Raw genomic sequence first — 21783 nt, 5'->3', positions numbered from 1 at the left:
CGTTGTGAGCTTGTAGATCGGATATTTTCAAATAGCCAATGTATAGGGTTAGAGTGCTCTTGTGGCTTATTTTGGGCTTGTTTTCCTAGACCTGGTTGCTTGTTTCTCTCACGAAACCTGGCGACAACGATAGCAGCACTTACGTCAACTTACAGTATGTCAGTGTTGAGATGACTTTAGTAAATGTATCATAACTGCGTGTTATTCCAGTGACGCACACAGAGCGCAGGTCCTTCTACTCATGGCTACTGTCGGACTGTACTCCGTAAACAGGACGCTAGTTCAGACAACTGCGAGAAAATGTTTTATTTCGCCGTTAAAAGGGGTCAATGCTAACACGACCGTCTCCTCCTACCCTCATAGCAGCCAGTCGGTGGGTTCTGGTTCGCGATGGTTCTCCTCCAGGACCACCGGAGTCAGGTTCATGTCCCATGGGACCACAGGGTCCTCTGCCCCGGGGCGAGGAGCCCACCGGGGAGCCCGGCTCCTGCTCGCCGCCGGAGCTGCAGCCGCGGTGGTGGGCTTCGTGGCCGGGGCGAGGAGCCACATCATCCAGCGGGCGGAGATGGCGTCGGTGATCCCTCAGGTGACTCCGGAGGAGGAGGGGGATATTTTGGAGAGGTGCAAAGAGCTCCTGTCTCCCCCCGTGACCAACGTCAGCGTGCTGCAGGAGAGGAGAGCGGAGATGAGCACCAGGATGGAGATGCTCATCATGGAGACGCAGGCCGACTTCTGCAGAGCTCTGGAGAAGGTGGACGGCGGGACGTTCAAGGTGGACCGATGGGAGAGGGAGGAAGGCGAGTACTGGATAAGATATAAGGGGGGTGGGGGGGGGGTTGGCACATGCACGGCACGCACCCTTGGCTTTGCGCGGGTAGGCATCAATCACCAAACTGGAGTAAACGATGTTTCAGAGCGATTCTACAAACTGGTTGATGCTGGTTATGATGCTAAATCTGTTGTTTCTGACATTAGAACCCTCAACGTTGACATTTTGACGGGTAATCAGAGCTGATGTAGCCGCAAGCAACTCTTCTATTTTTAATATCTGGAATCTAGAGTTGCAATACCAACCCTTGACAGCCCCCATACATCCAAACAGAAAAGTCCTATCTGATTGTGTTAAACGACGTTAAACTCACATTGCAGCTGTACGGAAAGCTTGGATTATCCTCTTTCTATCTGCAAAGTTTTTGTTTCATAAAAACTGTCATTGTTGTGTCCCTGTCTCATGTTGTGTGTGCATGTTTTGTGTGTGTCAGGCGGTGGAGGAATCAGCTGTGTGATGCAGGATAGTAAGGTGTTTGAGAAGGCGGGGGTCAACGTGTCGGTGGTGTTTGGACACTTGACTGAGGAGGCTGCCAGGCAGATGAGGAGCAGAGGGAAAGTTCTCAAAGGGAAAGATGGTAAGTCTACACAAATCAATATTCATTATAAGGCAACATTTACAGTAAGCTATATCATGATATTATTATAACTGAAATCACAGACGGTATCTACTAGTCTCATATCATATCGCATATCAGTAAAATGTCCAGCTTAGACCTTTGCAATCCTTATGATTGTGAGAAATAAATGTAGGAGCTCATGCTTATATATTCAAAGTGAGTTATTGTCACTTTGAATAAGAGCAATAGCTAAATATCTTAAATGTACCTGAGTCTTGCATGAGCTATTGGCGGCTTGTCATGTTTCCTACCCAGTAGCTGCGAGCGACCCAGGTGGTGCTTCTGGGTCGGCAATGGCTCAGGAGGTAGCAGTCTTCTGGGAACTGTAAGGTTCCTGGTTTGATCCCGGCTTCTTGTGGCTTTGTGTCCTCGAGCAAGACACTGAACCCCTTTTTGTTTCATGTAATTATGAAACAAAAAGGCTGGTAAACAAGGCTACTGTGGCGTAGCGGTTAAGGAGCATATCACATATAGGTCAAGGCTCTAATGCAGCCTGACGGCGAGTTGCGGGTTCTAGGCCGGAGGAGAGCCCGACGACCTTTGCTGTGTGTCACTCCCCGTCTCTCTCTCCCAGTTTACTGTCTATCTCTACTGTGTGCTACCAATAAAGGCAGAACCCCCCCCCCCCCCCCCACAAAAAAACAAGGCTACTGAACCCCTAACTACAGTCACTCTAGAAAGGCAGAGCATTTACCATTTTAATGTGTTTTCCTGCACTCTCCCCCAGGTAAGCTGCCATTCATTGCCATGGGGGTGAGCTCTGTAATCCACCCCAAGAACCCACACATTCCCACAGTGCACTTCAACTACAGATACTTTGAGATTGATGAGGAAGATGGTGAGTGTGTGATTGTCAAGTGACGTCAGTAGTGGTTGTGTTTTGGTGTAAGTGACACTATTGATTACATGAATGATAACGTGTGTGTGTGTGTGTGTGTGTGTGTGTGTGTGTGTGTGTGTGTGTGTGTGTGTGTGTGTGTGTGTGTGTGTGTGTGTGTGTGTGTGTGTGTGTGTGTGTGTGTGTGTGTGTGTGTGTGTGTGTGTGTGTGTGTGTGTGTGTGTGTGTGTCAGGCTCTAAACTGTGGTGGTTTGGTGGAGGTACAGATCTCACTCCAGTCTTCATTAATGATGAAGATGCCTTTCACTTCCACAACACGCTGAAGGGAGCCTGCGACAAGCACCATCCACGGTACTACCCTGACTTCAAGAAATGGTACGGGCCGACTCTCCAGATGTGTGTGTGCATGGCTGCATGCTATGCATGTCTGTGTTTTTGTGCGTGTGTGCATGCAAGAGTGTGCGCACCATGCATTACTTATTGGTCTCATGTAGCACAATGAGTAGAACATGGCACTCACATTACCAAGGGATTTCATTGCCATTGGGGGCCCCCATGTTATTAAGTATGTATTGTTATGGTACTATAAAGAGCTTTGGATGAAAGCGTCCACCAAATGGCTCGTCTCATGTATGTGCGAGGACAGCAGCGGCACAGAAAGGTTCCCTGTTCGATCCCTGGCTCCTCCTGGTTTCGTGTCGAAGTGTCCTTGAGCAAGATACTGAACCCCGCCCTAACTGCTCCCGATGAGCAGGTTGGTGCCTTGCATGGTTGCCTCCACCCTCGATGTGTGAATGGGTGAATGTAATGCACATTGTTAAACGCTTTGGATAATATGAATGAAGTCTATTTGTGTGCATGTTTTGCATTATGTTTTATTTAGTGACTGTGTGGTTTAACCCCTTAAGACCGGGAACGCATCTGTGTCATTTGAGATTTCTTTGGCTATTCAAAAATAGCAGATATACAAGCTCATAGCACGGCTGTGCTACGAGCTTGTAGATCTGCTATTTTTGAAAAAAACGTGAAAATTTGTGCAAATCTTTGAATATATATATATTCAATGATTTGCAAAAAATAGCAGATAAAAATAGCATCTACAAGCTCATAGCGCGGCACTCAGTGCCGTGCTGTGAGCTTGTATATCTAAATCTAAAATGACAGATGCTTTAATGGGTTATGTGTGTACATGTACGTGTGTCTGTGTTTCATCGCAGTGGGCGTATCCATACTGTTTGAATATGATAAGGGCAAGTCGCTCCCTATAATCTGCAACTGCAGAATAACTGTTTAGTCAGAGGTCATGAGGGGAAAGACCTTGTAGTTCACCAATGAAAGGGAGGGTGGGATGTTATCTTGCATGGCCTTGTAATGTCATTTTGTCGACTTGAATCAACCATTCAAGTTCATTGAAACCCACTGATGCACCATAAAATCTATGTTGTGCTCGGACAAAAGAAAGTTAATTGTCCTCAGATGGATTTGTGTCTCTGGTTAATTTAATTAATTTGTAAACTTCAAGTTGACTCCTATAGACATTTTCCTGTACGTTCAGTCAAACACTGATGCGTAATATCCTGAACATAATACTCACATAGTATGTCAGTGGGACAAATATGATACCATACTGTAGGTTGTGGACACACATTGTTCCACACAGCACAGCAGTGCTGCAAAGTCTCACATTGTACTATCATTCCCAGGAATGCAGGCATACTTATCAAATACAAGGTATTCTATTCCATACTGAAATGCTTCAGGCTCATGTCGTGTTTTAGTGTAGCGTTAGATATGACTCAGTAAAGTGTAGGACTGACACATTTTAGAGGTGGTTCAGAGGGACAGGTGAACCTTACCTGATAGAACCAGGAAGTTTGTACATGTCAGTGTTTCCCCTAGGATGAAGTAACAGTGGCGCTGAATAATGTTGCCCTCAAAATAAGAAGTCAGGTGTCTTTGAGATTGACAGCTGTCGTGGAGTCACGGTGCCGGTGGCCAGGCGAAGCACTGTGTATGGGCAATGCTGAGGCCATTATTAAGATGGATCTTCAAATTCCAATCAAATTGTGACATTTCAATGTTAAGCTTAATTTATACTCCATGCGCAACAGTGTTGATTTCTTGACAAAACAAACAAATCTACAAGGTATCCACACACCTTGCATTGTGACACAATGATAACTTGCAAGTCTGTTCCTTTTGGGAGGCAATGCAGTCAGCAGTCTATGTAATGGAGTGAAGTTGCAGGACTTCTTTTGTCTTCAGCAAATGATAATCCTCTTGGTTTGCTTCAAGTTCAATGTTGACATCTACCCGGTGCCTTCTAGCACCCTCTGGTGGTCAAATCGGAGACAAATTGATGGACCCTACAGGTCCATTAAATGGATTTGGTTGCATTTGTACACCCGAGTTTAATTAACATGGATGACTGTGTAACATGTTTCTTTTCCTTTCTTCTCCAGGTGTGACAGATACTTCTTCATTCGCCATCGAGGAGAGACGCGGGGTATAGGAGGCATCTTCTTCGATGACCTGGATTCGCCTGATCAGGAGGAGGCCTTTAGTTTCGTCAGGAGCTGTGCCCGCACTGTGGTGCCATGCTACCTACCCATCGTAGACAAACACCTTAATGAACCTTTCACTGCCGAGGAGAAAGACTGGCAGCAGGTTCGACGAGGCAGGTGAGTGACCCACTGAGCCCAGGCCTCCAGGGTGCGACAGGAGCACTTAACCACTTTTAAACTGTCCAACCCAGTGACAATGATACACCACTTGACAATGATGCTTCTACAGTCAAATTCTAACTTGGTCTTTTCTTTTCTTTACTTTCACCTGACAACAAATAATCAGGATAACAATTGTGTTTGTATGGGAGAGAGAGGGGGGGTAGCTAAAATGAGTAACCCTGAATCCTATCATTACACATCCCTCAAACCCATAAAAGATTCCCCTGAGTAAGTGTGTATGTGTGTTTTAGGTACGTGGAGTTCAACTTGGTGTATGATAGAGGTGTGAAGTTTGGCCTGGCCACCCCTGGCTCCAGAATTGAGAGCATCCTCATGTCCCTCCCCCTTACTGCCAGGTAAGCAAACAGTATGCCTGTGGTTGTACATAAGTAATTTGTGTGTGTGTGTGTGTGTGTGTGTGTGTGTGTGTGTGTGCGTGTGCTTGAGTGCGCTACTTGGTAACCAAGCACTGTTTATCCCCAGGTGGGAGTACATGCATGAGCCTGCCAAAGGTACCCCGGAGGCTGAGATGTTGGACGCGCTACGGAACCCCAGGGAGTGGGTGTGACAAGGCCATGTGCATCGTGTTTACATGTCACCATGAAGACGACCTCCAAGTGTGCGCTTGTGTCATCGATCTGTGAAATCTAAATCATGACAGAATTGCCCCAAAATATGCGCCAATTCACAGATATTGCTTTTTTTGCTTATCTAGGCGGGACAAACTCGCCCTGAATTTTTCTAAATGGAAGAATTATGACTTACTACGAACCGGTACTGCTCATATTTTTACTAACGTTTGTATCTATTTACAGTGAATCATTACTTGTATACAATTTCTGTCTGTGGCATTATTGCACATTGCCAAACAAGTTGGAGCCAGATACTCTCAGGTGATGATTATGTCTACTTTTGGGTCACCTATCACTGAAGCATGATTTATACTTAGTTGCACGCCGGTATCCCACACCACAATGGCTCATCTAAAAGCTCACAAGGTGTTTATTTTCGGGACACAACACCAGCGCACAACGAAGTATAAATTAAGCATTATTTCTCCTTTGCGTGTGTCAGAAACATCCTGTGTTTGTTTTCTGTGCTCTGCTGTGGTTGTCATGTAGCTTGCTCTCACTGTAAGCTGTCACAGCTGTGTACTCTCCAGGGCGACCCATTAAACACAGCTCACTTAAAAGGGAACGTTTAGGAACCGAGCCGCTCCAATAGTGTGCAGAGAACACATTTTAATAAATCTGTTTTTGATATTTTAATGTCTGATCATTGGCATTGTTTACAAAAGTCACAATGTGGTCTCTTGTTAATGGAAACAAAGGACTATAAAATGAATGAAATGAAATGAAAACATTTCGATACATTTCTGTCTCCAGTGAATGACCTCATCCAATGCATCTCAGACATCAAAGACTGGATAACTAACAATTTTTTAAAGTTTCATTTTATTAGTAGGTCCCAAGGATTGAAGATACCAGATTCATTCCTTGTTATTCCCCCTTGTCAGTAGAACCCTGTGAGAAAATGTAAACCCCTTTCTGAGCATGTTAAAAGCATTGGCGTGATTTTAGATGATGAGCTTAACTTCCAGAACATCACTTACATCTCCAAGACTGCCTTTTATCATCTAAGGCTAAGCTAAGGAACATCTCTAAAGTCAGATGCTTCCTGTCTCAATCAGATTCTGAAAAACTGGTTCATGCTTTTATTTATAATAGACTAGATTATTGTAATGATCTCTTTGCCGGACTGACAAAGCAGGTGTTATATAAACTCCAGCTTCTTCAGAATGCTGTTGCTAGAGTTTTAACTAGAACCAAACCATTTGAACATATTACTCCTATTTTATCTTCTCTTCACTGGCTTCCAGTGAAACAAATAATTGATTTTAAAGTGCTTATTAAAAACAATCAAGGTCTTAGCTTCTTCCTATGTTTCTGACATGCTCACACCATATGTACCAACCAGATCCCTTAGATTATCTGACAAAGGTCTCCTCATTAAGACCAAGATAAACTCTAAATCAGGTTATGGTGCATTCAGTCACTATGGTCCCACTCTGTGGAATTCTATATCAGCTGATCTAAGGTCTGCTACAACGGTGTCTTCTTTTAAAAGCAAACTATAGTGTGTAGTTATCTTATTTTGTTCCAGGGGGTCCCCAGCAAAATGTTATTATATGTGTCTTTTATGGCTATGTATTGCTTTTAACTTTTTAATGGATCCTATGTAAGTAAAGCCTGATAAAAGTGTCAAACTCCCTAAATCTGGAAATTACATCTACTGTTAAAAATGTCCTGGGGGGGGACCCCAAGCGTAGTCAAGAGTCCTACCCACTGGGCACACAATACAACAACGCCCAAACGTCATGTTTGAAAATCTAATTTACTTGAAAAAGCTGTGCTTTTCTTCAGCCTTGTCTATGTTGATAATTTTATTTCAATAGCTACAGAAAATGAAACAATTGAGTTTTTACAACCCTTTTATTACAAATTAACATAAGCTTCTGCACAAATCCAAATTTTGATTTCAACACATTCCCTTGCATGTTATTAAAAAATGTTTAACATTTTTTTGTTTGCTTGATAAGGCATAATAAAAAAACAATACAACACACTACATCCCCCCATCCCAACCAGCAGTCCAGCCCAAGGTTGTTGCGGAGGAGCTGGTGCTGAGATTCACAGGTTAAATCAAAATAAATATCAGTGCTCAACGTGGGTAGTGTACACAGAGACAATTTATGACATTTCAAAAAATATCAAATGAATATTAGGCAGATATATTTGGTATCTAGAATGTCTTCAGAAGTGTTGCATATTGATTACGAGAATTATTTAACGGTAATTGTTATTGCCTAGGAGGGCACTGGGAGACACCAAACCAGACTGCCTTAGTATTCATTACTTAGCTTGAAGAAAACATAAAAAGTGCCTTCATTCACCACCTAAAATAGTTGCATTAGTGATCAATGCATTCACTGCAATAGAAAATATTAGCACTCTAAAACTCACACATACATACAGTACTTACATTTTTATATATTACACATGCTAAACAGTTTCTGGCCATGTTGATATATAATACTGCATGTTATTGGCTTCACACCCACATTGCTTTCTGTCCCATATTCCCCTCGCAAATTCACACCATGGCCCTGCCTAACAAAATAGTAAACACTGCCCTGTTTGAGTGCTCTTTGGAGCATCTTTCCCTTGGAGAGTTCACATCATGTGATAGGTGGAAAAAAATAGCCCAGCATACATTTCCTAAGCCTATCAAATGTAGTTAAGATCTGCTTTGAGGAAACGATCACAAGGAAGGGTAGGCTACATTTTCCACAGCGTTCAAATGATGAGACCCAGAGTAAATGTCACCCGCCATGAGCTGGTAAATGAGCACAAAGCCAAGTATTGACCGTCAACAAACAACATTGGGCTAGAAAGAACCAAATTCATGTGTACTGAGCCAGTTACATGGCTGAACATAATACAGGCTTACAGGACACATATACACAAAATATACATTTTCATCACCATAATCAAAATGTCTTGCCTTTACGGTTCTTAAATCCCCATTAACAATCAACAAAATAGTTCTATACATTTAGAAATGTTTTCCTTTCTTATAACTATGGCAAACAGGAAAAGAAAATATGTTTTCCTCCTTTATGTCACATGCAGGCATCACAATGCCTTGTGCCTTAAATTATTCGCTAACAGTGTGATAGAATGGAAACGACTTCAAAGAAGTTGATGGATTAGGTCACGGTGTGTTGGTTTGGCTCCATCCCAAACATCATTCTACTTCCATGATGAGTGGTTAGTGCAAGTTTCAACAGCGCTGGCTCCAGCAGAAATTGACTCAAGTCCATTAAAATAGTTAATGGTTTATGGAATTAGTGGGGGCTGGGGAAGCTGGTGATACCAGGATAATGGCATTGTTATAAGTGATGAGGTCCTAGTGGAGGTTAGGGCATTTGTCAGGGTGGCCCAATCCCAAAATCCACCCTTGCAGTTTGCTGGACTTGCAGACATGCTCTCCTCTAGTCCATAGGACCAAGCATTGTCCCATCTCAAAAACAGCCACTTGAAGGCTAGTGAGCAGACTTTGAGTCCTTTATCTTCTCCTTCTGTAAGTTAGCATCTTTGCCAACTTTTGCTATGGTAACTGCCCATAATTCAGCTCATTCTGACGTTTTTCAGTAATGACCCACCTCTTCCTCTCAGACATACACTTGAGAACACAAACAAATCGTTATCTAGACCAGCCTACATCCCAATCTCCAACATTTTCTGACTGTAAATTTTACTTGCTGAACAGCTTTTTAAAGTAACAGATTTTTTCAACTGATGAACTGTAGATCGGACCTTGCTTTTTTCCCTCTCAATCTTCCAGCCTTGCAGTTGTTAAATTATTTACATTGCCTCATTGTGTTCAACCAAAGTTTTGCTATTGTCCCCAAGAACATAGTGCTCTGTAACTGAGTAATGTCCCTGGTAATGTAAGAAGTGTGTCCCTTTTGCCTTATTTATTATTATGATTATTTGTGCACTTGTCATCTAACTCAGTAAGTTACATGGAAAGTCTTCAGAGTCCAGAATCTTCACTTTGGGATTGGGCCATTGAGACAGGCTTGGAAGCTTACTTCCCCAAGCCAACGTTGACACTGGTAGTGTTGGTGTTGACAATGTCCTCGTACTTTGGAGGAGGCTCAGTCTCTATGTGGACGTCTGCATGGCCCACAGCCTCGTCGTAAGATGGCGGTGGGTTTCCAGCACTTCCTCTTCCCGATGTGACCTCTGAGCCCGGATAGGCTGGACTACTGTGACTACTTGATTGGTCACCAAGGTGGTACTCCCTTCCCCACTGGTCCATGGAGACCACAGCTAGGTTGGGGTCATGGTGTGAGTGCCCCATGCCAGGGCTGCGCTCTGAGCGCTTGCGGGTGTGGCAGCGCCACACGGTGATGGCTACCGCCGCGATGAGCAACACGACCAATAGCAGCGGCAGGATCAAGTAGAGAGAGTGGATTCCGCCCACCACCGACTCTAGCCCTCCACTTGGACTGCTCTCCCGCACATACTCCTCCCAAAAACGTCTCTGCAGCCAATCAGAAGAAAAAGAAAGATGTCAAATGTTCTCATTTTTTGACGACAGTCCGAACGTGGCCTCTCTCTGTTGCCCTCTACTGGCTGTTTCCACTATATCATTAACTTTACAGCAGGCAGGCATGTCCAATATATGGCATTATGAAACATAACTAAATAGACCTGTTAAGGAGACAAACTAACTATGGAATGTGCTGGTATACAACCGTTCTGTAGTTCCCTTAAATGACATTTATTACGGTATATCCAACAGAGTATTGCAGAGCATAGTTAATGGTATATGGACCCCCAGTTTGACATGCATTACGTCGCAGACCCCCATTTGATAGATTTATCAATAGGATTTTACAGTGTAGATTGAGGTCCCATCTCTGTGAGTGCACAAATGGGGTCCATTTTGATCTCTGTTAATTTTAGGTGCAGCACCTGCCTTCTTCAAAAAGGTTTTTGGATGTGCTGACTGCTTTGAACTTTTGATATAATAGAGGACATAATGTCCAAAAGCCAAAATTCAGAGTACAGAATGTTTGTCTGCAAACCAGCTGCACTACGCCTTTGAAAAAACAATTGCCAAACAATGACCCTCCCACATGATTATGCATCTCCATCCACATGATCGTGCTCTCCAAAGTCTCACAATCGTTTTAGCGTTATGCCTCCCTCCAAAGCATGCACTCAGCTTTTCTTCCTGCTGATGATAATCGCTTCCTGAAAATCAGCCACATTCCAGAAGCAAACACACTTGGGAGTAGGATTTCACTATTGAGTATACAGACACACACTTATGTTACGCGGTTTATCAGACTAGACGGGTGAACAAATAGGTGTGGCAGGTGTTCTGAACTGCCTCTCACATAACAGTAAATACTCCCTTACAAACAGTAATGGCAAAGCCACTCTCTCCCCCTATACTTTCCCCTGGCACGCAAACCAGCGCTCTACAAGTGCATAAAAGATAATTGCGGTACACTTAATATCCATTGTGTATTGATAAACTGGGTGTGAGTGGTTCTCAAAGTGGGGTCCGGGGACACCCAGGGGTCCTTGATGGGGTTCCAGGGGGTCCCCAGCAGAATTAGCATCAAATCAGTTCAAGCACTTTAACCCTATCTTGTACTTTGGCTATTTTTGAAAAAACACAAATCCCCGGGACAAAATATTTTCAGAAGTGGGTCCGCAGCCATATACATATCAATTTGGGGAGCCTTGGCATGAAATTGTTTAAGAAGCACTATTGTAAGGATCCTCTCACCGTCTTCTCGTGGTCCTCGAAGGCCTCGTGTGCCTCCTCGTAGTTGCAGATCTCCTCGCGACACTCCCTCTCGATGTTGCCCTGCTTTATCTCCTCCAGCAGGGAGTAGGCCCTGGGCAGCCTTTTCAGAACCGCATGGGCTTCATCCGCCGACAGGAACACTGGAAAGGAGGGTGGAGGAGGAGAAGAAGAAGAGATGAGTAAGTGATTAGAGTTCTGATACGTAGGGTTTGATTTGTGTAAAAAACTAAAAAGCTCACAAGACACACTGTGTCTACGATTTTTGCTATTTTTGAATTGAAAAAAAAAAAAACTTTACAAATAGGAATGCCAGGATTAAAGTGGTTAACAACCATTGTTTTTTATGAAATTGTGATATTATCAAACATAAGTATGACAGTCAGAGTCTACATTTCCTAAAAAGGAAATGCATATACTTAATCCAGAAACAGGGATAAAACATATCTCCACCGGGGATACAAAGGAATGACGGGGGGACGGGGGGGGGGGGCATGTCTCAAAAGCAGAGACATGGGTCCCCGCCCACCCCCACGCCCCAAGGAAATCGAACCCTGGATACCAAAATACTGGATCAGGTATCTGCAAGTACAATTGTCTATGCACCGTTCCAATACCGCATCATTTATCATCTGATGACAGCTCATTTACGCTACACCGGCAAACAACAATACATGCTTTGCTAGTGCAGAGTGTAATGTTAGAGCTAGCAGAATGTCATTGTCAAAATGTCATTAATTCTCTGTATGTATTCTCTGTATCTGTAGGATGTAGAACTAGGCCGTACACAATCATATCACATCAATGCAGGGTTAGTTGTATGCAACTATATATGTTATTTCTTTCGTATGCGTTTTCCAAAATAACAAATAGGCGATAATTCTCAGTTTTCATAAATAACATAAATAGCTGATTTTCAAGTCAAATTTGTGAGCTTGCAGAGCTGCTGTTTTTGAAAAAGATATTATTGGAAAGGAAAACATGGTATGGGAACATCTCTACGAGTGACAATAAGGGTCCGTATGACAGACATAGAGAGACAATTGGTGGTTGAATATAAGTAAGGTGGAGAGAAATGCAAGGATGAAGAAAAGGAGATGATTAAACATAAAAGCAAAATTCTAATTAAAACACATTTTGGACATTTCTTTCAGCATAAAGCTGGATTTGCGATAGTGACCATCGGTTGTAGCCTACCGATGTGGGGTAAATTAAGTCCACTACACAGCCACCCTAAGCCCCCAAGAGACAGTGGGGGCAGTAGCATGCCACTTGGACACAGGCCGGGGTCTGATCAGCCTCGGTCGGGTCGCCTGGAGGAGGGTGTCTGTTGCAAGACCCGAAACACCCAGTGACTCCAGGAAACAACACTGATGATGTGTCCAAGTTTGTGCACCCAAAAGCTACAGACTGCGGTAAAACCTGCCAGGAGGGTTTAAAAATCCATCGAGGCAGAATGAGATGTTTGTGCCCAGCAGCAACGATGACGACGCAACGCACAGAAGAACGCTCACTTCTGGTCAGACGAAGGAGGAGCCAGGCCCGGAGGCAACCCACAGTGCCTAGAGAGCCTCTTAAGTGTCGCCAACACCTGCTGATAACATCTCACCAGCCACCCTAAGCCCCCAAGAGACAGTGGGGGCAGCAGCATGCCACTTGGACACAGGCCGGGGTCTGATCAGCCTCGGTCGCGTCGCCTGGAGGAGGGTGTCTGTTGCAAGACACAAAACACCCTCTAACTCCAGGAAACAACACTGATGATGTGTCCAAGTTTGTGCATCAGTAGATGTTTTATTAACTATAGGGCATTACTGTAAAATCGGACACCACTAAAAAATGGCGTAATCACTCTAGTGCACAATATAGTGAGTAGGGAGTTATTTTGGACACACATTGATTAGGGCTAATCAATGGGTTGAAAATGCTAGATCACCAATATGGTCCTTTGCGAATGTATAACCCTAATTTACAAAACATTCCCAGATTGGGCCTTTTAAGTTAGTGAGTGTGGAAATGAGTGAAAAAGAGGAAGAAAAAATGAAGAGTGAATAAATGAGGAAGAAGATGACATAAAGAAGGGAGGGAGAGAACCAGACAGAAGAACGGGTGAAGTGTATTTGAGGAAGTGAAGAAGAGACAGTAAGAGGAAGAGAGACAGGGGTGAGGGAATGAGAGTTCTGAAAAGAGAGGAGAGCGAAACAGAGGGTTAGGTAATGAGAGTATTGAAGAGGGAGGACAGGGGTGAGGGAATGAGAGTATTGGAGAGGGAGGGGGGACGGGGTGAGGGACAAGAGTATTGAAGAGGGGGGACAGGGGGTGAGGGACAAGAGTATTGAAGAGGGGGGACAGGGGGTGAGGGACAAGAGTATTGAAGAGGGGGGACAGGGGGTGAGGGACAAGAGTATTGAAGAGGGGGGACAGGGGGTGAGGGACAAGAGTATTGAAGAGGGGGAGAGACGGGGGATGAGGAATATAGAAAGGTTATGAGTCAGAGAGAGGCATGATATGGGGGAGGGTACAGTGGATGGAGAAAGAGGGTATGAAATTAAGTAACCCCAAGAAAGAATACTGTAAGAAAGAGGCAAGGTAAGGGGGGAAAGGGTGAGAAATATAACAAGCGAGAGGCAAATAAACGAAAGGGTGAGAGAGGGAGGGGGAGAGGAAGGGACCGAAACAAAGCCATCCGAGGAGAGCTGAGCGCTGCCCACTAAACTGCATTTTTGACTAAAACAAAAGCTCCTTTGATTAAGGAACGTCCATCCCTGGGAAATATAAGAGAAACTAGAGGAATGAAGAGGCAGCAACAGACAGAGCAGCCCTCTGTTCCAAATATCAACGATAAGAGCAAAGGCAGGCAGGGGGCAAGAACACAAATCCAATGGAGCATTCAACACGCCTCAGAAAAGTCCACAACAATCTAACTCTGAGACGGTACAAATGTAACAAAATGGACCCATAAGGGTCCATTTGGCTACATTTGTACCAGCTCAGAGTTACAAATTGATAAAATACCACCGATTTTACTGTGTACACAGAAAGAACATCCCGTGACTCATAATTATAGGGATGGTGTTTGGACCACACAAACAGCAGGAAATAATGTACACAAAGCAGGAAAACTGGGACTTCCCGTCAAAAAGAATGCCAGCTGTGTGTCCCAAAAAAAAGAAAAAAGTGAATCCAAAAACAAATGAACAGAACAAAAAAGAATGGCATCCTGCATGGAAACTTATTCCAACTATATTTCATTTCACCAGGATCAAAAGACAAAGGATGAGAAATTGGAGCAGGAAATGTGTGAGTCAATATTAAAAAGTGTCAATAGCCCGCAGCTTAAACATGTACTGCACGTAAATGTAAAAAGTGTGGACAAACTCACCACCCCCCATGATTCCTGCGGGTCTGTTGGAGAGATTATTCGTCTGTAGAAACACACACACACACACACACACACACGCACAGTTATACTGCAGCTCTGAACTGTTGACATACCTTACATAATGTATGAATTTTAAATACATTTATTCAACTCATCTGCAAATAAAATGTTAGGTAAAACACAATGAACCCAATCCTATTAATTCTATTAGAGGCATTTAACACTGAACAGCTGTGTGGCATTGTAGCAACACAGTGAAGTCCTGTCCTGTGTTGATGTAGACCAGTGGTTCTCAAAGTGGGACCCCCAGGGGTCCTTGGGGGGGGGGGTTCCAGGGGGTCCCCAGCCAAATTGATAGTTAGGAACCAAATGGACCCTTACGTGTCTGTTACTCAGAGAGTGTACAAATGAGTGTAACTCAGAGAGTGTAGGAATTGAACCATTTGTACACACAGGAGTTAAATTAACACCCAATAGATGGGGGGGGGGGGCAGAGATCAAAATGGTATCAAATGGGGGTCCGTGGCCTGATGCATATCAAACTGGGGGCGGGGGGATCCTTGAAATTAAAATGGTTGAGAAACACTGACGTTGGCTACACTTATATCCCTTTTAAAATCTGAGGCTACAAATGGTTCGTTCCATTTGTACACTCTGTCTCTGAGTATAAATGAACGTAAGGATTTTACTGTATATAAACATCAGGCATCTGTGTGAGTCAGTGAGTAGCCAGCGGATGCCGCTCACCGTGACGCTGGTTCCAGGAATGTTACTGTGACAGAAATAAACTGGAACCGACCAGCAAGAAAGAAATGTCACGAACAGCAACAAAGCCCGTTAGACAGGCTTGGACACACAGAGATGGAGAAACAAACGATCGAACGATATATTATTATGACACCGTTATACGCGCGTAATATTTGCCCCGTGTGGGCCTACTGCTTGCGACCACCATCACACCACAGCGGCATTTATTTTGTTGTCCGAATTTCATGATGGGCGACCAGAGAGAGGAGCGGCATAGCGGGTCGATACATTTGCTGACAAGCGAGATTATTTGTAATCACAGGATCAGTGGCCGCTTTGCCTGCATTCACTGTCTGTAACAAAGCGCTCGTTGAGCAGTTAGATATAAACTACAAATACGCCGCACCGACAACATAGTGTACGTAGGGCCTACTCTGATATGTTTACCGATTTCGGCAACAAAGAGAAACTTTATTTACCTGATTTGTACCCCAGCTGTGCCAAGACGCTCCCTTTACCGTCTCTGTTGTCGAAAATGTGGCGACGCAAGCGCACAACCAACCGCCTGCATAGCAACCCCTTTTCCTATGTTAAAGGGACAGTCCGGGGATTTAGGGATCAAGACCCACCCACCGAGTGTATCCATCCATGATGGTTACGCCGCGCTGCGGTGATGCCAAACAAATTTAATCTGTGCAAATTCAATTATGTAACTTTGGTACCCCTTTTAAAATACTCTTCAATCATCTACATTTGCGCATTTACTTTTGCAAAGTGCAAAAAAAGACAATGTGCAATAGTATGGTGTACTGTGTAGCCGATTTTTAAATTGAATTGAGTTGATTGGGTGACATTTGTCACTGTATTAATACAGACAAAATGACTGATTAAAATGTACAAGTCTTACTTAAGGACTGGGATCACTTTCTGCCTGGTCTTGTGTTCATGACGGACTGCAGTATAGAGTCAGCACAGGAGTCAGCACAGTGCACCCCAACAGCTCTGATTGATTGATTGATGGATTGATTGAATACTTTATTAGCAGTTTGCCAAAAAAAAAGAATAGGAAAGTACAGTTCAATACAAGGTCTGCTAAGAGGGTTTTAAACCCAAGAAAGCCTTTTGATTGAATACTTTATTCAGAAGTTTGCAGAGAAAAAGCACATGGAAGTACAGTTTTACAATACAAGTCAACTAAAATGGATTGCCCAAGAAAGCCACAATGGCTTGTTTCAAATGGGACCCTCACATACTCAATTCATGGGCCTATGGCTTGTTTCCATTGGGGTCCTTTGTACTCAATTCACCGAAACATTGAATGACAGATATACACTACTATGCAAAGCATCATATAAACAGTTTGAAAACTAAAACTAAAATCTGTACAGTAAACAGTTCGAGGGGGGGGCTAGGCTTTGACTTTTACAGGGGCCAGAAAACACTCGCTGAGGCCCAGGCTCAGAGTCAGCAGAAGTGGGCCTGCAGGGCGCTTGAGTGGCACAGTGGTAAAGTATAGGCTACCTGCCCACCACTGCGGAGTGTAGGCTGGTGGCGGCACCCATAGATATATATGAAGGCTAGATGGCTCAAGGGGGCGTCGCAAGCGTAGCTCAACCGCGGCCATCTTGCAACAGTCATTCATAACATTATGTCTATGGTGCATGTACTTTTTTAAATAACATTAAATATGCAGTATCATAAATACATCTTTGGTGTTTACAACACACCAAACCGTTTGAAAATCGGATGAAAATTTAACACGCTATGAAAGTATATGCACCATAGACATAATGTTATGAATGACCGTCCCAAGATGGCCGCCATGTGGCAACGTCGTACTCCATTTGCCAGCAGCGCGGGTGAGTCATCTAGCCTTTATATATATCTATGGCGGCACCTGTCTATTCACCTGTTTCCTAGGCTTTCCACTTCCTGTGTGTTTTCCACTTCCTGTCGATTTGATCCAATGAAATCCAATGAAACTGGTCAGATGACTAATGATATCCAATGAAATCCGACAGGAAGTGGAAAACACACAGCCTAGGAAACAGGTGAATAGGGAGCGTTGGGCGGTCGGAGGAGGTCGGAAGCACTACATCAGCTAAACGGCTAGATTCAGGAGAAAAAGGGGTAAAAATGATTGGCTATACTCTAAATTGAAAAAGGTAAAAAGAAGTGGGCCTACTATTCCCAATGTACAGGAATGGACGTTGCCCCAGGGGCTTGGGTTTTGGGTGTTTGACCCCTCTCGGGAAACAAGTGTTGACAGTAAGTGGACCGGCCCATGAACTGCCCATGAATCTTCCACCGGCACTGACTGGCACCTTATCTGCCTTTCACTGATGCAGAGGAGAACCATGTGGAGGAGGAGAGACACTCCATACCTGATTTGTATAACTGTGAGACACAGTTATACAAAAGAATTTGGAAAAAGACAGAGAGTCACCCCAGCTCTTCCAGGATTTTGTTTTGGGTGCATATATCACTGGGGACAGTAAGAACCCTGCAGGGGCTTTGTAGCCTACTGTTTAGCGTCCCTCCTACTGTATGTACATTGAACATATATGGACTTCCAGCATACACAGGGTGCACAAGCTTTGGTTATTTGTTTAAACTCATTTATTTACATTGTTCCCTGTGGGAATGTGTTAGGAGAATTAATGTGTGTGGGAGTAATGTTATGATTTATTTTATGTGTATAAACCCCTAAGGGATAGGGATTGCGGTGTTCCACATTTGAGTGAATTATTGGAGACACAGTCTGGTTGTGTCGATAGGGTGCTGGGAGAAGTATGTCCCTAACATGAATGACTTTTGGTGTGGGAGAATACAGGAGCACACAAAGGAACCCCACATGAACATGGGGAGAATATGCAAACTCCACACAAAAAGGCTGCAGTCAAGTTCAAACTCAGGACCTTCTTGCTGTGAGGCAACAGGGCTAACCACTGAGCAAGTACAGTATGTGTTATGATGTATTTTAGGCTTGACTTGCTTAACCTTACCGATTCACTTTCCTCTGCATAAGCATATAGATATACTTGTGACGCCATGGCCATTGCTTTATCAGGACACTGTATGCCCAATGATAGAAGATGCACTTGTTGTTGAAGTACAACTCATCTACATTGTAAAACATCATGCCTCATATCTACTGGTCACGTAATGCGACCAGTACAATATCTCTATGTGGTTAATACACTTCAGAACTTGCCGTGTGATATACTGCCACGTGTCATCTTGTTCTCTGAGCTCGCCACTCAACGGAATCATCGCTTACTACCCGTAATTAGAGGAAAACTCTTAAGACCACATCGAGGGTCTACTAAATTCACAACAGAATGCAGGCATGGTTGCAGGGGTGCCATGATGGGGAGAAACCCCTTATTGATTCAGGGGACCCAGAACTGAGAGCATACACTCATATCAGCATCAGTGAAGCCCAAAAACCCCCAGTCCAAATGTACCTATACTTTTTCTTTCTTGAATACACGTGTTCGGCCAGTTCTTTGTGTCCAAAATGCCAGGCATTATTTTAAAGTAACATTCTGTCGTGATCACATGTAAAAACAAAATGGAGAGCAGTGTTTACAAGCAACATAATTTCCATAACGCCAAGTAAAGGTACAGCCTCATGTTGGGCAAGGTCTCTGCAGACACTGATGGACCATAAGAATGATACATTCATACATTTTGTATACGTTTATTCTACTTCACAGGGAGAAATCCTGCTCAGTACACATTACAAAAAAAGTAGCAATTGTTGCATTTGTTGCATAAAAAGTGCATATGGATGTACATAAAAAGTCATGAAAAAGTGGTTTCAGTGCTCTCCAAATACTATGGATAATGAGGGCCTGGAAACCAGGTGCCAGTATTTCTATCCACGGCCCTGCATGCTTGCTTGCGTTTCCACTTTTCTGCCCTCATTTGTTTGCTCTCAGAATGTAAGGTATACGACTGGGTCTCTCTGTCCACTGCAGACGAAACCACAGCAGACAGGCAGACTGGTCACTCTAACCACTGGACAGCTGTATTGTGTTACACTAAGTCTGATGCTTTGTGTTGTGTGGCCGCCCAGGGACAATCTCTAATATCTCTCTCCCTTTGTCTGTCTGTAGTAGGTCAGTCTGTCTGTATGTCTGTCCATCTCTCTCTCTCTCTGTGTGTGTGTGTGTGTGTGTGTGTGTGTGTGTGTGTGTGTGTGTGTGTGTGTGTGTGTGTGTGTGTGTGTGTGTGTGTGTGTGTGTGTGTGTGTGTGTGTGTGTGTGTGTGTGTGTGTGTGTGTGTGTGTGTGTGTGTGTGTGTGTGTGTGTGTGCGTGCGTGCGTGCGTGCGTGCGTGCGTGCGTGCGTGCGTGCGTGCGTGCGTGCGTGCGTGCGTGCGTGCGTGCGTGCGCGTGTGTGCATGTGTGCGTGTGTGCGTGTGTAGCCCAGGGGGTCTCTGTTGATTGCAATCTGTAATCATCAGTGATTAAATTTTGTCAATGTGTTACAGTACTTTGAAATGCCTCTGTCTACGGGAATAGCACTCAGTAACAGCCCAGCAATGGTGGTAAAAGTACTCACATTTCTAAGTATCAATACTTATGTAGAAATACTCTGATACAAGTAAAACTCTGGTATTCAGAATTTACTTTAGTAAAAGTACAAAAGTATTGGCATCAAAATATACTTAAAGTACCAAATGTTTTTCGAAAATCTTTTGAAAATAGCAGATCTACAAGCCCACAACTTGTGATCTTGTAGATCGTCTATGCGTGCGTGCGTGCATGTGTGCATGTGTGCGTGTGTAGCCCAGGGGGTCTCTGTTGATTGCAATCTGTAATCATCAGTGATGCTGTTGAACGACTTTGCCACTAGGCACAGCTGACCTGTAGCACAAATATACACACACGCACGCACGCACAAACAGATGCACGCACACACACAATTTTCTCACAAAAACACATAAACATACTGGCACAGTCTTACTCCCTCATAAACCTGAGCCTGTTAATGAGCACACCTTCATTCAGTGTAAGTATACACATAGACAAGTAATTTAAATGAAAGAAATATACTTTTGTTCTCTCTGTTGTACTCGCACACACTGATTTTCCATTCATGCTCAGAGGGAGGAGGAGAGAGAGAGAGAGAGAGAGAGAGAGAGAGAGAGAGAGAGAGAGAGAGAGAGAGAGAGAGAGAGAGAGAGAGAGAGAGAGAGAGAGAGAGAGAGAGAGAGAGAGAGAGAGAGAGAGAGAGAGAGAGAGAGAGAGAGAGAGAGAGATAAGTGACTGACAGACAACATATCATTGCCTAGTATGATACATCTTTGGACATGCATATTGTAGGAAACATTTGGTTTGAAAACCTTTTCTTATAATGACATGCCCAGAGATGCCAAGTTGAAAGTTGTAAGCTGGGCAATGTCTGCAGGCACTGATGGACCATATAAGTAATGATTTAGGAGTAGAATACATTTAGGATACATTTATGTTACTTAAAGCCAGTGTACATTTAAAAAAAATAAAAAATAATAATGACTAAATTGCAATTTTGACCATGCCTCCTATTCTCTTCACGGGTGGATGATGGAACTTTTTTTCCAATATTACCTGGGAGCCTGTGCTGTCCTAAGCTATTGTAAGAATTTGTGTTTCAGTGTAAATGTAGTTATGAAGTTGATTGACTTCAACAGTATATAGGTGTGTGTGTGTGTGTGTGTGTGTGTGTGTGTGTGTGTGTGTGTGTGTGTGTGTGTGTGTGTGTGTGAGTGTGTGCGTGTGCGTGTGCGTGTGCGTGTGCGTGTGCGTGTGTGTGTGTGTGTGTCTCTCTCAAATCTGGAGTGTGTGTGTGAGAGTCCACACACACACACACACACACACACACACACGTTTATACAAACTGCACAGGTCAAGTGTATAAAGTATTAAGAAAACATGAAACTTGGAGGGAGTGATCAGTTGATTGCCCCGAAAAGATGGTTAACTCTTGGGTCAAAAAGGTCAAAGGCCAAGGTCGCAATCCAGGTCAAAGTCTAAAAGATATATTTGATATATATTATATCTATATAAGAGACAAGAGATGTTGATGTGGGCACTCGGGCAGGGTTTGTACATCCAGGTGCATGAAATTGGCCAAGGCTTCAGGGCCACGTGTCACTGTCTACATGCTCCTGAATGAAAGGATATATGGATATTTATTCGTAATGGATATATGAATATTTATAATAATCTCCTACTTCTATATGTCTTATCACTGGCGCAGGCTGGCTG

At 43.7% G+C, this 21783-nt stretch overlaps 2 protein-coding genes across 2 annotated transcripts; one reads left to right on the top strand and one right to left on the bottom strand.

The window, feature by feature from the left end:
* The first annotated feature begins 99 nt into the window (after positions 1-99).
* cpox (coproporphyrinogen oxidase) lies at positions 100-6274 on the top strand. The gene is made up of 7 exons (XM_080429972.1): positions 100-797; positions 1263-1406; positions 2176-2286; positions 2520-2661; positions 4749-4967; positions 5264-5368; positions 5496-6274. Exons 1-7 carry the CDS (start codon positions 242-244, stop codon positions 5578-5580), a joined length of 1362 nt encoding a protein of 453 aa, XP_080286098.1. The 5' UTR covers positions 100-241; the 3' UTR covers positions 5581-6274.
* Positions 6275-7485: 1211 nt separating this feature from the next.
* On the bottom strand, positions 7486-16095 carry prrg1 (proline rich Gla (G-carboxyglutamic acid) 1). The gene is made up of 4 exons (XM_080430299.1): positions 16008-16095; positions 14782-14824; positions 11385-11545; positions 7486-10124 (listed from the first exon to the last, which is right to left on the bottom strand). The coding sequence occupies exons 2-4, from the start codon at positions 14789-14791 to the stop codon at positions 9666-9668; spliced, it is 630 nt and encodes a 209-aa protein (XP_080286425.1). The 5' UTR covers positions 14792-14824; positions 16008-16095; the 3' UTR covers positions 7486-9665.
* Between the last annotated feature and the right edge of the window lie 5688 nt (positions 16096-21783).

Source organism: Gymnoscopelus braueri (assembly GCF_963280865.1).
Source record: "Gymnoscopelus braueri genome assembly, chromosome: 6".
In the NCBI taxonomy this organism is placed as follows: Eukaryota; Metazoa; Chordata; class Actinopteri; order Myctophiformes; family Myctophidae; genus Gymnoscopelus; species Gymnoscopelus braueri.
Note: the sequence above shows the minus strand (reverse complement) of the source record. Positions and strands in the feature narration are given on the sequence as shown.

Bases quoted from the DNA above. Each gene is read 5' to 3' on its own strand.
- cpox (XM_080429972.1), top strand. From the start codon at position 242: ATGGCTACTGTCGGACTGTACTCCGTAAACAGGACGCTAGTTCAGACA. The intron at 2,662-4,748 runs GTACGGGCCGAC...TTTCTTCTCCAG, and splicing joins TACCCTGACTTCAAGAAATG to GTGTGACAGATACTTCTTCA. The intron at 4,968-5,263 runs GTGAGTGACCCA...TGTGTGTTTTAG, and splicing joins CAGCAGGTTCGACGAGGCAG to GTACGTGGAGTTCAACTTGG.
- prrg1 (XM_080430299.1), bottom strand. The intron at 10,125-11,384 runs GTGAGAGGATCC...GATTGGCTGCAG, and splicing joins TCGAGGACCACGAGAAGACG to AGACGTTTTTGGGAGGAGTA.